The 13,960-nt window shown below is 41.9% G+C and overlaps 1 protein-coding gene and 1 non-coding gene across 2 annotated transcripts; one reads left to right on the top strand and one right to left on the bottom strand.

Moving 5' to 3' along the window:
- Window positions 1–315: 315 nt before the first annotated feature.
- sf3a1 (splicing factor 3a, subunit 1) lies at window positions 316–12,269 on the top strand. The gene is made up of 15 exons (XM_034307003.2): window positions 316–578; window positions 1,417–1,526; window positions 2,654–2,861; window positions 2,943–3,200; window positions 3,671–3,745; window positions 3,864–4,014; window positions 4,786–4,982; window positions 5,106–5,223; window positions 6,046–6,353; window positions 6,470–6,715; window positions 7,755–7,962; window positions 8,067–8,227; window positions 9,544–9,645; window positions 9,849–9,920; window positions 11,215–12,269. The coding sequence occupies exons 1-15, from the start codon at window positions 537–539 to the stop codon at window positions 11,314–11,316; spliced, it is 2,358 nt and encodes a 785-aa protein (XP_034162894.1). The 5' UTR covers window positions 316–536; the 3' UTR covers window positions 11,317–12,269.
- Window positions 12,270–13,081: 812 nt separating this feature from the next.
- Window positions 13,082–13,164, bottom strand: trnal-uaa (transfer RNA leucine (anticodon UAA)). Its single transcript has one exon. It is a non-coding gene; the product is annotated as a tRNA-Leu (tRNA).
- Window positions 13,165–13,960: the final 796 nt, after the last annotated feature.

A 13,960-nucleotide genomic window follows, 5' to 3' on the forward strand; every position in this document is an offset into this window, starting at 1 on the left:
TTATCGAGTCTAATATTATACACGTGAGTCCTAAATAGCTAGCTTGATTTATTTTTATTCAGCCGGAATCAACAATCGAAGGTTCCTGACATGATTTTGGGATATGTAGTTTGAAAATATACTGAATAACACCTACTCATAAATATTTACATTTCATAAATAATATAAACAGTCAAGACATCCTAATATCTCTTCACTTCATAGAAGATTATACAGAAACTTGTCTCTGAATGAAATTCAAACAAAATGGAGGAACTAAATTCAAATCCAGGACTTCATTTCCCATAATTCTCTGCACACTTAATTACCGGAAGTATTCTCATATTCAACACTAGCAGCTTCGCTTGCGTCGGGTGAGGGAGTTTTTCCCGAGCACTTTTAATGTTCTTTAAAACGTAAACATATTTTCATATGTTATTCAGAAAATAGGTTTACGTTCTAAGGATCATTAAATAAAGTCCGACGTTGTTCGGACCAGCACAGGTTGTGTATTTTATTTCTTATCTGTTAATAAAAGCGAGGTTTGTTGATCAGCCATGCCGCCGGTGCAGATCTCTCAGCCGGAGGCCAACAACAAGGTGAGCAGTTAGCTTAGCGGCTAATCATCATTAAGCTAAATATTTAAATATTTAAAACCATTTCAAATCAGATACGTGAGCCTGTAACGATTCTAACAGTATAAAAACATTTTCCTAATTGTAAAATTCTTTCATTACGTTTAGCTGAAGCTGTAGGTTGTGTGGTTACGCTTAGCTAATCAGCTAACGTTAGCAAACTGCAGGCGCGAGACTGTAGCTCGAAATGTGGGTTAAAATGTACTTTTGTGGATTAAACTCTCTTTAATAGCCACTCTGACCATTTTTGAAAGTTTCATATAGCTTTGTTTTGTTGATTTGAAATCGGGTATGACGACATTATATCGGTGTCGCGATATATTTACGTCACAATACCTTTTCCTTGCTGTTATCATTGGTATCTTTTTTTAATTATTGTTTCGGTAAGAACACAATAACATCATATTAACAAGCCAGAAGGAATGAATAAATAAATAAATAAATAAGTCCTTAAAATATATAAAGTCGTTCACAGGCACTAATATTAGTCCCAGTTGATCCCCAAGTCTTTATACACAGCAAAAGTTCTTATCGCTTTTAATTTTTTTTTTTATTGTGCAATAGACTTAAAATAATTTTTAAGCTTACATTTGAAGACCAAAAAAAGAGGTTTGCACTTTGGGAATTTATTTTATCAATATGGTACTTAATGTTAAAGTTTCCTTTCTGTAAAATTCTTCTGTTTTTATTCACGTTGTAGATGATCAGCTCCGTTTATTTCAGTTCATGCGTCATTTACATTTATTACAAACGATAAACCCCGATGATATTTAAGATGACAGGTTTCGTGTTTTGTACGCAGGCCGAAGAGCAGAAGGAAGAAACTCCGGCCACTAAACCCATCGTGGGGATCATCTACCCTCCTCCTGAAGTGCGCAACATCGTGGACAAGACCGCCAGCTTCGTAGCGAGGTACGTTCCTCAACACCGATCTCGACACTTTCACACTGTTTGTGGCCTTAAACCGTGTTCAGAAATTAAACCGCGTTCAGAATATGAGATTTCAGCAGTCTGTTAAGATTATTATTCTTAATTATTTTGAAACATTTGTGTGTTCTCTGTGTCAGATCACACGATGAAGATCCTCTAACGATAGACCTGTGACTAAAGAACATATTTATCTTTGTAGCTCTTTAACTCGAAATTGTGAAATAGTTTCACTCTTGTAAAAACATGATGCGTTTGTACACAGCTGAAAATTAGCTAGCTTTCTAATTAGCTAGCTGCCAGGGCTGCACAATATATCGAAATTATCGAAATATCGCAAATGTACGTATCGCGATATGCATATGGCAAGGGCTTTCGATACCTGAATGAGTTTAATACTACGAAAAGTCAACGTTTTAGGGCGACGCAGATAACAGAGAACGCTTTCTTTTCCTCAGAAGAACATGAAACATGTTGATTATGTCATTTTTAATGTATAAATATATATGTAAATCTAATTTAGATTGATTTTACACACTTATAGCATTATCATATCGCATTATTTAACAAGTTATCACATTTTATTTCTTCGATATCAACTAGCTACATAACTCAGAGCTGTGATTTATCCTCTGTTAGTTTTCAACATGCACTGTTGTCTTAAAACTCTGATGAGACGACATCTTTAATTAAAAAAAAATGTAAAAAACGGTTACGTAACGTTTCCGCCATCACCGCTACCGTATTCGATGCTGTTCTGAAGGTTTGGCGTTGTCCTATTGGTCGATTTCGGACAAGCGTCGTAGCAGCGCTCATGCTCTGAGGTTTTAATGAAGAATTTTCTGACGCCGTTAGAAATTTGGCCACAATGGAGCTAAATCTTACGCTGATAATCGCAGGAGTGAGTCAGTTACATGATGCGTTCTCACGACCGAAGAATTATTATTATTTATTTTTTTAATGGTGATTTTCATCCGTGGCGGCAAAACCAGGACTGAGAATCGTACAGTGGTTGGTAAAGTTGGTTTAATGCGTTGGATTCTGCGCGAACTTAAATATCCAGATGTGTACGTCATGTTCTGCAAAAGTTATGACTGAATCGCTCCGTACAGGAACGGGCCCGAGTTTGAAGCGAGGATTCGTCAGAACGAGATCAACAACCCCAAGTTTAATTTCCTGAACCCCAGCGACCCGTACCATGCCTACTACCGCCACAAGGTCAATGAGTTCAGAGAGGGCAAAGGTCAGGAGCCGTCGGCTGCCGTGCCTAAGGTCATGCAGCAGGCCATGCAGCAGTCTCAGCAGCAGCTTCCGCAGAAGGTCTGAGAACCTCCTTTCACAATAATAATAATAATAACAATAATAACAGTAATAATATTAATCCCTCCGCGCTTCCTCCAGGTCCAGGCGCAGGTCATCCACGAGACGGTTGTTCCCAAGGAGCCTCCGCCCGAGTTCGAGTTCATGGCCGACCCGCCCTCCATCTCGGCCTTCGACCTGGACGTGGTGAAGCTGACGGCTCAGTTCGTGGCGCGTAACGGCCGCCAGTTCCTCACGCAGCTCATGCAGAAGGAGCAGAGAAACTACCAGTTCGACTTCCTGCGTCCTCAGCACAGCCTCTTTAACTACTTCACCAAACTGGTGGAACAGTACACCAAGGTGCGTACGTCTGAGCACATTCCACATACGCTGATGATATCCTTACGCTGCAGTGCAAAAGTTTGTGCACCCCTTGGTGTCTGGGTGGGAAAGATTTACATCTATAGAGCAGATGATTATTTAATAAAGTTCTCCTTACTATACAAACACGGAATTACAGCATACGGCATAAATATTCCAGCACGCTCCAAAGTTTGTACCCCTAAGAGTCAAGAGTTTCATTATTAATGTATTAACATGAGCATTAGACCGTTAGTAATAATCTTTTATGATCACATCTGAAAAATTGACTATTTGTTGTTTCTTGCATAATTTTACATGTACAAACTTTTGCACTCCACCGTATAACTGCTTACTGTTAGCCGAGGGAGCTGTACACAGCTTTGTGTATTATTTTAAAGGGACTGTCGTGTAAAATGTGGAGATTGATTGATTGATTGATTGATTTATTTATTTATTTAAAAAAAAAGATCCTGATTCCTCCGAAAGGACTGCTGCAGAAACTGAAGCGAGAGGCGGAGAATCCCCGCGAGGTCCTCGATCAGGTAACAGGAGTGAGAATGTATCTCAGTATTAATTAATTAATATCACAAAACTCCACTGCAGATAATAGTAATAATGTTACTGTGTGTGTGTGTGTGTGTGTGTGTGTGTGTGTGTCAGGTGAAGTACCGAGTGGAGTGGGCCAAGTACCAGGAGCGAGAGAGGAAGAAAGAGGAGGAGGAGAGAGAGAAGGAGCGCGTGGCGTACGCTCAGATCGACTGGCACGACTTCGTCGTCGTGGAGACGGTCGACTTCCAGCCCAACGAGCAAGGTGAGGAAGAGGAGGAGACGAAGATGTGTGATAAAATAGTATAAGGAGAGAGTGTGACAGAGACAGACAGAGAGAAAGAAAGATACAAAGAAAGAGAGAGACAAAAAAGAAGGGAGAGAGACAGAGTGAGCGAGAGCGATAGACTGTTAGATGGACAGAGAGAAAGATACAGTGAAAGAGAGAGACATAGAGATAGATAGATAGATAGATGGACAGAGAGACAAAGAGAGACCAAGACACACACAGAGAGAGAGAGAGAGAGAGAGAGAGAGAGAGAGAGAGAGAGAGAGAGAGAGAGAGGGCACCATGCAGAAAGAAACTCAGTGTGTTTTATTTTATTTTATTTTATTTGGAGCCCAACAAGTCTGTATGATTTACTTTGATCTTTTTTGCTAATTGTGAGGTATGTGTGAGGAGTGTGTGTGTGAGGAGTGTGTGTGTGTGAGGAGTTTGCGCGCGCGGTGAGGAGTGTGTGTGTGCGTGTGTGTGTGAGGAGTTTGCGCGCGTGCGAGGGGAGCGTGCGTGTGCGCGCGCGAGGTGAGGAGTGTGTGTGTGTGTGTTTGAGGGGAGCGCACGCGTGTGTGTATGTGCACGTGAAGCGAGGTGTTTGTGTGTGTTTGAGGGGATTGTGTGTGTGCGCGCGCACGAGGGGAGCGCGTGTGTGTGTGTGTGTTTGAGGGGAGCACACGTGTGTGTATGTGCATGTGCACGCAAAGTGAGGTGTGTGTGTGTGTTTTTTTACATTTTTGTCCGTGACCCGTTTCCTCTCAGGTAACTTCCCTCCTCCCACCACTCCGGAGGAACTGGGAGCTCGCATCCTGATCCAGGAGCGCTACGAGAAGTACGGAGAGAGCGAGGAGGTGGAGATGGAGGTGGAGAGCGAGGACGAGGAGGACGTGCGAGAGACCAGGGACGAGGGACACGCGGCTCAGCCGGACCAGGACACACAGCTGCAGGACATGGACGAGGTGAAACGCTGATGATGTCATCACACTGCTTTGAAATACTCAGCAGAACAGAAGCATATAAAATGATTGCAGCTTTATTTTGGACACGTCACGTCTCACACACGTGTGTGAAATATCTCATAGGGTTCGGATGAAGAGGAGGACACGATGAAGGCTCCACTTCCTCCTGAAAACCCCATGCCTCCGCCTCTGCCTCCGACTCCAGACCAGGTCATCATCCGCAAAGACTACGACCCCAAGGGTGAGAAAAAAAGAAAAGTTCTGCGCATTTAGAGACTCGATGCACCGCAGTACAGCGTCTCTTATATTCAAGTGTAGTGTGTTTATTTAGCCACAAACACTGGGACATTAGAACAAAAAAAAACTGTAATTATTCGTCAGCATTTAATTTCATTTCATCTAAGAATTTAATCTTAAATCAAAAGAAAAAATTCTGTGCGTTTAGAAACAAACACAAACTCCTTTAAAAAGTTCCTGTGTCTTTAGAGGAAGAGTGTAGAAGTTTCAGAGGAACCTCCTGATTACAGATTCATCTCTCTCTCTATCTCTCTCTCTCCCTCTCTCTCTCTCTTTATCTCTCTCTCCCTCTCTCTGTCTGTCTCTCTCTCTCTCTCTCTCTCTCTCTCTCTCTCTTTATCTCTCTATCTCTCTCTCTCCCTCCCTCTCTCTATCTCTGTCTGTCTCTATCTCTCTCTCTCTGTCTCTTTCTCTCCCTCTCTCTCTGTCTCTTTCTCTCCCTCTCTCTCTGTCTCTCTCTCTCTTTCTCTCTCCCTCCCTCTCTCTTTATCTCTCTGTCTCTCTCTCTCTCCCTCCCTCTCTCTCTGTCTCTCTCTCTCTCTCCCTCCCTCTCTCTCTATCTCTCTCTCTATCTCTCTCCCTCCCTCTCTCTCTCTATCTCTCTCTCCCCCTCTCTCTTTCTCTCTCTCTCCCTCTCTCTCTATCTCTCTCTCTTTCTCTCTCCCTCTCTCTCTGTCTATCTCTATCTCTTTCTCTCTCTCTTTCCCTCCCCCTCTCTCTCTCTCTCCCTCTCTTTCTCTCTCTCTCTCCCCCTCTCCGTCCTCAGCCTCTAAGACTCAGATCGTCGTGCCGCCTGGTGACGAGTTCCTCATCTCTCCGATCACGGGTGAGAAGATCCCGGCCAGTAAGATGCAGGAGCACATGCGCATCGGGCTGCTGGACCCGCGCTGGCTGGAGCAGCGAGACCGCAACCTCCGAGAGCGACAGATCGAAGAGGAGGTGTACGCTCCCGGCCTGGACATCGAGAGCAGCCTGAAGCAGCTGGCCGAGAGAAGAACGGATATCTTCGGTGTGGAAGAAACCGCCATCGGTAAGAAGATCGGAGAGGAGGAGATCCAGAAACCTGAGGAGAAGGTCAGTGGAGGATGGAGGATTAACAGTTACGTTTTACACTTTATTCTGTGCACTTTATTTACCAATCCCTGTGCGCGCGCGTGTGTGTGTGTGTGTGTGTGTGTGTGTGTGTGTAGGTGACGTGGGACGGTCACTCGGGCAGCATGGCGCGTACGCAGCAGGCCGCTCAGGCGAACATCACGCTGCAGGAGCAGATCGAAGCCATCCACAAAGCCAAAGGCCTGGTGCAGGAGGACGAGACCAAGGAGAAGATCGGACCCAGCAAACCCAACGAGGCCGCGCCCCCGCCGCTGCCCACCACCGTGCCCACGCTGCCCAAACCCAGCCCTCCCATCAGCACCGCCCCCAGAGCGCCACCTGCAGTCAGTACCCCTCAGCTCGTACTCTATTACCCCTCAGCTCGTACTCTACCACCCCTCAGCTCGTACTCTATTACCCCTCAGCTCGTACTCTATTACCCCTCAGCTCGTACTCTACTACCCCTCAGCTCATACTCTACTACCCCTCAGCTCGTACTCTATTACCCCTCAGCTCGTACTCTACTACCCCTCAGCTCGTACTCTACCACCCCTCAGCTCGTACTCTACCAGCCCTCAGCTCATACTCTACTACCCCTCAGCTCATACTCTACTACCCCTCAGCTCATACTCTACTACCCCTCAGCTCGTACTCTATTACCCCTCAGCTCGTACTCTATTACCCCTCAGCTCGTACTCTACTACCCCTCAGCTCGTACTCTATTACCCCTCAGCTCGTACTCTATTACCCCTCAGCTCGTACTCTACCACCCCTCAGCTCGTACTCTACTACCCCTCAGCTCGTACTCTACCACCCCTCAGCTCGTACTCTATTACCCCTCAGCTCGTACTCTATTACCCCTCAGCTCGTACTCTACTACCCCTCAGCTCGTACTCTATTACCCCTCAGCTCGTACTCTATTACCCCTCAGCTCGTACTCTATTACCCCTCAGCTCATACTCTACTACCCCTCAGCTCGTACTCTACTACCCCTCAGCTCGTACTCTACTACCCCTCAGCTCGTACTCTACTACCCCTCAGCTCGTACTCTATTACCCCTCAGCTCGTACTCTACCACCCCTCAGCTCGTACTCTATTACCTCCTATACTGCACTTTACAGCATTAAAGCGCTGTTTCAATTATTGCTTCATAAACTGAGACTGTCCCTTTAACGCTCTGTACGTTGATTAAGACGTTGATCTCTTTAATGATTTATGGTCTGCGACTGTCCCTTTAATGCTCTGTACGTTGATTAAGACTCTCTCTTTAATGATTTATGGTCTGCGACTGTCCCTTTAATGCTCTGTAGACTGTGTTTATTCCTTTAATGTAAATAGTTTTATTATAAAATGTTGGAAGTCAGTGGAACTGTTTTGTCGCAGGTTACTCCTCAGGTGCGCACCACCCTGCTCTCCGCCGTGCCCGTTATCCCGAGGCCCCCCATGGCCCCCGTGGTGCGCTTGGCCCCCGGTCAGGTCCTGACCCCGATGCCCCCCATGGTGCACGCTCCTCGCATCAACGTGGTGCCGATGCCCCCGGCCGCGCCCCACATCATGGCTCCCCGACCTCCACCCATGGTGGTGCCTGCAGGTGAGACGCTCAGAAGCACACGCTGTAGAGCTGCAGAGCCACGCAGCACCGTGTTACAGAGAGAGAACTGAGCAGTAATCGCATCATTCTGCTGTTTCCTGTAGCGTTCGTACCTGCCCCTCCGGTGCCCCAGCCACCCAGCACTGCCCCCGCCCCCATGCCTCCTGCCCACCCTCCTGCCCCACACGAGGACGAACCGGTCAGCAAGAAGATGAAGACGGAGGACAACCTGATCCCGGAGGACGAGTTCCTGCGCAGAACCAAGGTGAAAACACACACACGGTGCTATTCGTGATCCATCAGCGCCCCCTAGTGGCCTTCACTGAAGTTGCTCGTTTTTAGAATTTAATCTTCATCATCATCAGCTTCATCACCGTGACTCTCACCGATGATTATAAATCAGCAAAACCTTAATATCAGCCAAGCGATGTATCAATCGCTACATAAATATATATTCTCCCTGGACCCGCCCCTTTATGACTTTATGATCACAGATGAACTTTATAATCTGTTCAGTAACTTTATAAACTGGTGAAATATTAGGCACATTGCAGTGTGATGTGTAACAGTCAGTAATTTTAACACCTAATTTCTGCTCCTATCATAATGTAGATAAAAAACATCACCTTTTAAAACAAGTCGAATCGAGTCACGGTGCTGTGTGTTATATAACATCTAGCATTTCCACACAGCAGGGAAATAAAGTCTTAATGAAATGAATTAAATCAGTAAATGAATAAAACCGCGATAAAAAGCACCACAAAAGCTTTTCACTTATATTTAAATCTGAAATATATTCAGACTCCGAGTTTAAAATCTTAACATGGATTAATGTGATGATGATGATATATGTAATGTGAGTGCTCTCTGTGTGTGTGTGTGTGTGTGTGTGTGTGTGTGTGTGATATACACCTGTGTGTGTGTGTATGTATATATGTGTGTGTGTGTGTGTGTGTGTATGTATGATATACACCTGTGTGTGTGTCTGTGTGTGTGTATGATATACACCTGTGTGTGTGTGTGTGTGTGTGTGTGTGTGTGTGTATGATATACACCTGTGTGTGTGTGTATGTATATATGTGTGTGTGTGTGTGTGTGTGTGTGTGTATGTATGATATACACCTGTGTGTGTGTCTGTGTGTGTGTATGATATACACCTGTGTGTGTGTGTGTGTGTGTGTGTGTGTGTGTGTATGTGTATGATATACACCTGTGTGTGTGTGTGTGTGTATGATGATATATACACGTGTGTGTGTGTATGCGTGTATGTATATGTATATGATATACGCCTCTGTGTGTGTGTGTGTGTGTATGATGTACACCTGTGAGAGTGTGTGTGTGTGTGTGTGTGTGTGTGTGTGTGTGTGTGTGTGTGTGTGTGTGTGTGTATGTATATATATATGTGTGTGTGTGTGTGTGTGTGTGTATGATGATGTATACACCTGTGTGTGTATGTATATGATATACGCCTGTGTGTGTGTATATGGTAATGTGTGTGTGCGCGCGTGTGTGTATGATAATATGTGTGTGTGTGTGTGTGTGTGTGTATAATGTATAAATATATACATGGTGTTATTTCAGGGTCCCGTGGCGGTTAAGGTTCAGGTTCCCAACATGCAGGATAAGACTGAATGGAAGCTGAACGGACAAGTACTGAACTTCACACTGCCGCTCACAGACCAGGTAAATCAGTGTTTAACACACACGCACACATGTTTAACACACACACACACACACACACACACACACAGTGAGAAATCATCGTATTCGTGTTCATTTCTACACGAATCCTCTCATTCGCTTTTCACCCATAAACACAAAACCGGTTCATTTTAAACGTTTATTATTAATAATATTGCTACTGTTTTGCTTTTGTCCATTTTTAGGTGTCTGTCATAAAGGTTAAGATCCACGAGGCCACCGGGATGCCGGCCGGCAAACAGAAACTTCAGTACGAGGTAAAATAAACACTTTATTTTAACCTTTAATCATATTTCATTATATTTATATGATATAAATAGCTCATTAGACTCGGGTTGTGTGTTAAATCTCTCCTACGCTGCAGTGTGTGTGTCTTTAATATTTAATATTTTCCTAACATCAAAGCATTAATAATTATAACATGTTAAGTGCCACGACAATCCTCGAAATGTAAAAATATTTACAGTAAATTAATATTTACTGTATATTCGGGAGAAATTTGTGCATAAAATTCCAGATATTATCTTAATTTCTTCATATGTGAGGAATAAAACACTGTGTGTTACGCTGTTAAAGATAAATAATCAACGACGGGTTGCTGTGATGAAGCGGAGTCAGTTTGCACCTCAGAGCTGATTATTTTCCAATAACAGCGCATCCCAGAGTGTTTTATTCCTCTTACACCACAGCAGATTTACCAATGAGCAATGTCACGTCGTACTTTTCATCCATTTATAGTTACTTTTAATGCCGTTAGACTTCGATGAGACGAGTTAGTTCCTGTTCTCGCTTATGCTATGGCAGCTATAAACACTCGTTCCCTCACCAGCCTCTCTTTATTCTCTCTCTCTCATAGTTAATAAGAAAAAAAAAAAAAACTCGCAGCTTGTCATGTGAGCGAAAAACTGCAAAGAAGCGTAAACTCCGCTGTCCTGAAAAAGTTACAGCTTTACTTCTGCTTTTACTGTTACAAAGCGCTGACACTGGAGACTCCTTCCATCAATGTTACATAAACTTACACTCTCCTTACGGAAAACTTCACCATATCAACGATTACACAGCGATTTCTTTAATCTCTTTATCATCAGTGGAGCGTCTGCTGTAAACGTGAGCTGTTACTATGGAAACCATAACGTATTCGAAGGAGCGCGTTAGTATAAATAAATCTAACCAATCAGATTTGAGAATTCAGCACGCTGTGGTGTAAATAAATAATAAAGCTTTATTATTAATTATTTATTAAATTATTATGCTTTATTGAGTGGAGTTTAAAGCTACAGATTATAGTTAATGACCTCGTGATGGGTGAAATCCCGCGCCGGTTATTGTTCTGTAACCACTAGATGGCGCTGACGATGTTTTTATAAAATAAAAAAGGTTATATGTTGGTTTTTCTCATTTAAACAACATGTAGCAGGAGTTAATATGCAAATATTTAATATTAATAATATTGTGATGATATTTTAAAGTGTTAGACTTCAGGGTTTAGGAGGATGTTATATTTTCAGTGTGTGAGTTGTGAATGAATCCGTTTCGTGTTTTTGTCTGCAGGGGATTTTCATCAAGGACTCCAACTCTCTGGCCTACTACAACATGAACAACGGATCTGTTATTCACCTGGCACTGAAGGAGAGAGGAGGGAGGAAGAAGTAGATCATCCCTCTCTCTCTCTCTCTCTCTCTCTCTGTATCTCTCTCTCTCTCTCTCTCTCTCTCTCTCTCTGTATCTCTCTCTCACTCTCTCTCTCTCTGTATCTCTCTCTCACTCTCTCTCTCTCTGTCTGTCTCTGTTTGTCTCTCTCTGTCTCTGTATCTTTCTCTCTCTTTCTCTCCACTCTCTTTCTCTCTCGCTCTCTCTCTCTTTGTATCTCTCTATATATCTCTCTCTCTGTCTCGCTTTCTCTCTGTATCTCTCTCTCTCTATTTCTTTCTCTGTGTCTGTCTCTGTCTCTCCACCCACTCTTTCTTGCTGTATCTCTCTCTCTCTCTGTCTCTCTTTCTTTCTGTATCTCTCTCTCTGTATCTCTCTCTCTCTCTGTCTCTCTTTCTCTATCTCTCTCTCTATCTTTCTCTCTTTTTCTCTCCACCCACTCTCTCTCTCTCTCTCTCTCTCTCTCTCTCTCTCTCTCTCTCTCTGTGTTTCTCAAATTCAGATGAGCTTTATTGGCATGACAGATTGTACAATGCCAAAGCATTTATATGGGCAAGGAATAAAACCTGAACAGAGAACAAATGATAAGATTAACGAAGAAAAGAAAAAATAAAGTAGTCTCTCTCTCTCTCTCTCTCTCTCTCTCTCTCTCTCTCTCTCTCTCTCTCTCCCCCCCTCCCTCTCTCCCCCCCACTCCTTGAAGCAGTTATACACTCTCATACTAAACAAATACAATAATCTGAATCCAGACGTGTGTGATGTGTTAGTGTTGTAGCAGTAAATGAGCGTTTGTGTGAATTACGCAGCTCAGAATAAATAAGCGCAGTGTAGAAGTTTTTTTTTGTTTGTTTTTTTTTTTGAGAATCTTTTAGGCTGAATAATTTTCCTTTCACAGCTGAAACTCTGCTTTGCTGAAAGGCTGATTTGATGTTTCAATAAATTTGGTTATAATCTGATTTTTGTTGGTTCTTGTTTTGTTGTTTTTTTTTAATCTGATGCCTTAGCGAGGTCTTGAATCCCGTACTGAATTAAACTCTTCATATCTGAATGATGTGCTGAGAAAAGAATGAGGCTGTGAAACGGTCTGATGTTCATCAGGAAGCTGATTTCTCTGTTTGGGGGAAAAAGTTTCGTGTGAGATTCGCTCTGAAAACATCCAGCTACTAGCTACAAGTGAAGCTGAATAAGTGAATCTGATTGGTCAGAAGGTGTTGATTAAGTTGCTATAAACATTCAGCTGCAAATCACAGAGTTATATTAATGTGCTCGTTTTAATACGTTATGGTTTCCATAGTAACGGCTCATTCACTGATGATGATGATTATGATGATGATGATGATAAACCGATTTTAAAAACAATGATGTGCTGAAGACGTTTATTTGTTTATTATGTTTATAAGGAGTCTAATTAAATGAGTCATTAAATGTAACTCTAAGCAGATAAAAAGTATCATCTTAAATACTTCAATAAAAAAAAATCAATATGAGCAACCCGTTTGTTGATTATTTTTCCTTAACAGCATGACACTGAGTGGTTTATTCCTTACAGAGTGTTTATGTTCAGTGTGTGAAAGAAAAATAGGAAGATTTGTCTTTAAACGGTTTTATTTATTTAGATTTTGGTGAAGTTTTAATCTAAAGTGATGCGCACTTCAGGAATCAGTTAAGGCTCTCGGTCAGTGCGGGGATTTAAACTCATAACCTGATGGTTATTGCAGTCGGTACACACACACACTCGTCTCTGCCAGCTGAAGTGGTTTAAAGTGATTACCAGGAGTGGGGTTTGAACCCACGAGGACATGCGTCCATTGGATCTTAAGTCCAACGCCTTAACCACTCGGCCATCCTGGTCCTGCTGGTTTCTCTCTCGCTTCTACTGCAGTTACTGCGAAAGTAACGTTACTGCAGCAAATGAGTCAGTTATCAGAAATATATCAGCAAATAAGATTTTAAAAAAAAAATAAATAAATAAAATCCAGTTTTAAATATATAAGATAAAACCTTTGTTGATCCCAAAGGATTTTTTTTTATTATTATTATTTTTTGCTAAAGACAATACAACTAACAATTATTTGGTAAAATATTTGGTTAAAAAAAAAAATAATCATAATAATATATAAGTCTATAGTATGTCATAAAAATATAGAAACATTCTAAAAATTGTACATGTGCAAAAAACAAACAACTAAACAACAACAACAACAACAACAGAACACTAGTGTAATATTTAATTTGCATTCAACCATAAAGTTGCACCATGTTTTTTTTTTTTATATATTTTTAATTAAAAACAGTATATGTTTATCAGATTATAAAGTGCAAAAAATGTTTAAAAGATTCTCAAAAATTTTGAAACAACATAATAAACACCTGCTACATATAATTTACCTTAATTTCTATATTATTGCACAATGTTTTACAATAAATATCACTTTTATATCAGTAAAAAGCACAGCAATGTGTTTTCCTGCATCTTTGTTTAAAATAAATCTTTTATTTTATATATTTTTTGTATTTTGTTTTTTATTTATTCCAAATATAAATTTCAATAAATGTGTCCAAAAATATTTCTAGCAGTTGTGAAGCATCATAAAGTTACAACGACGTTTATTTCATTTTTATTTCTAAATTAATCCTAATTTTGCTC

This window comes from Pangasianodon hypophthalmus, chromosome 8 (genome assembly GCF_027358585.1).
Source record: "Pangasianodon hypophthalmus isolate fPanHyp1 chromosome 8, fPanHyp1.pri, whole genome shotgun sequence".
NCBI classification, from domain to species: Eukaryota; Metazoa; Chordata; class Actinopteri; order Siluriformes; family Pangasiidae; genus Pangasianodon; species Pangasianodon hypophthalmus.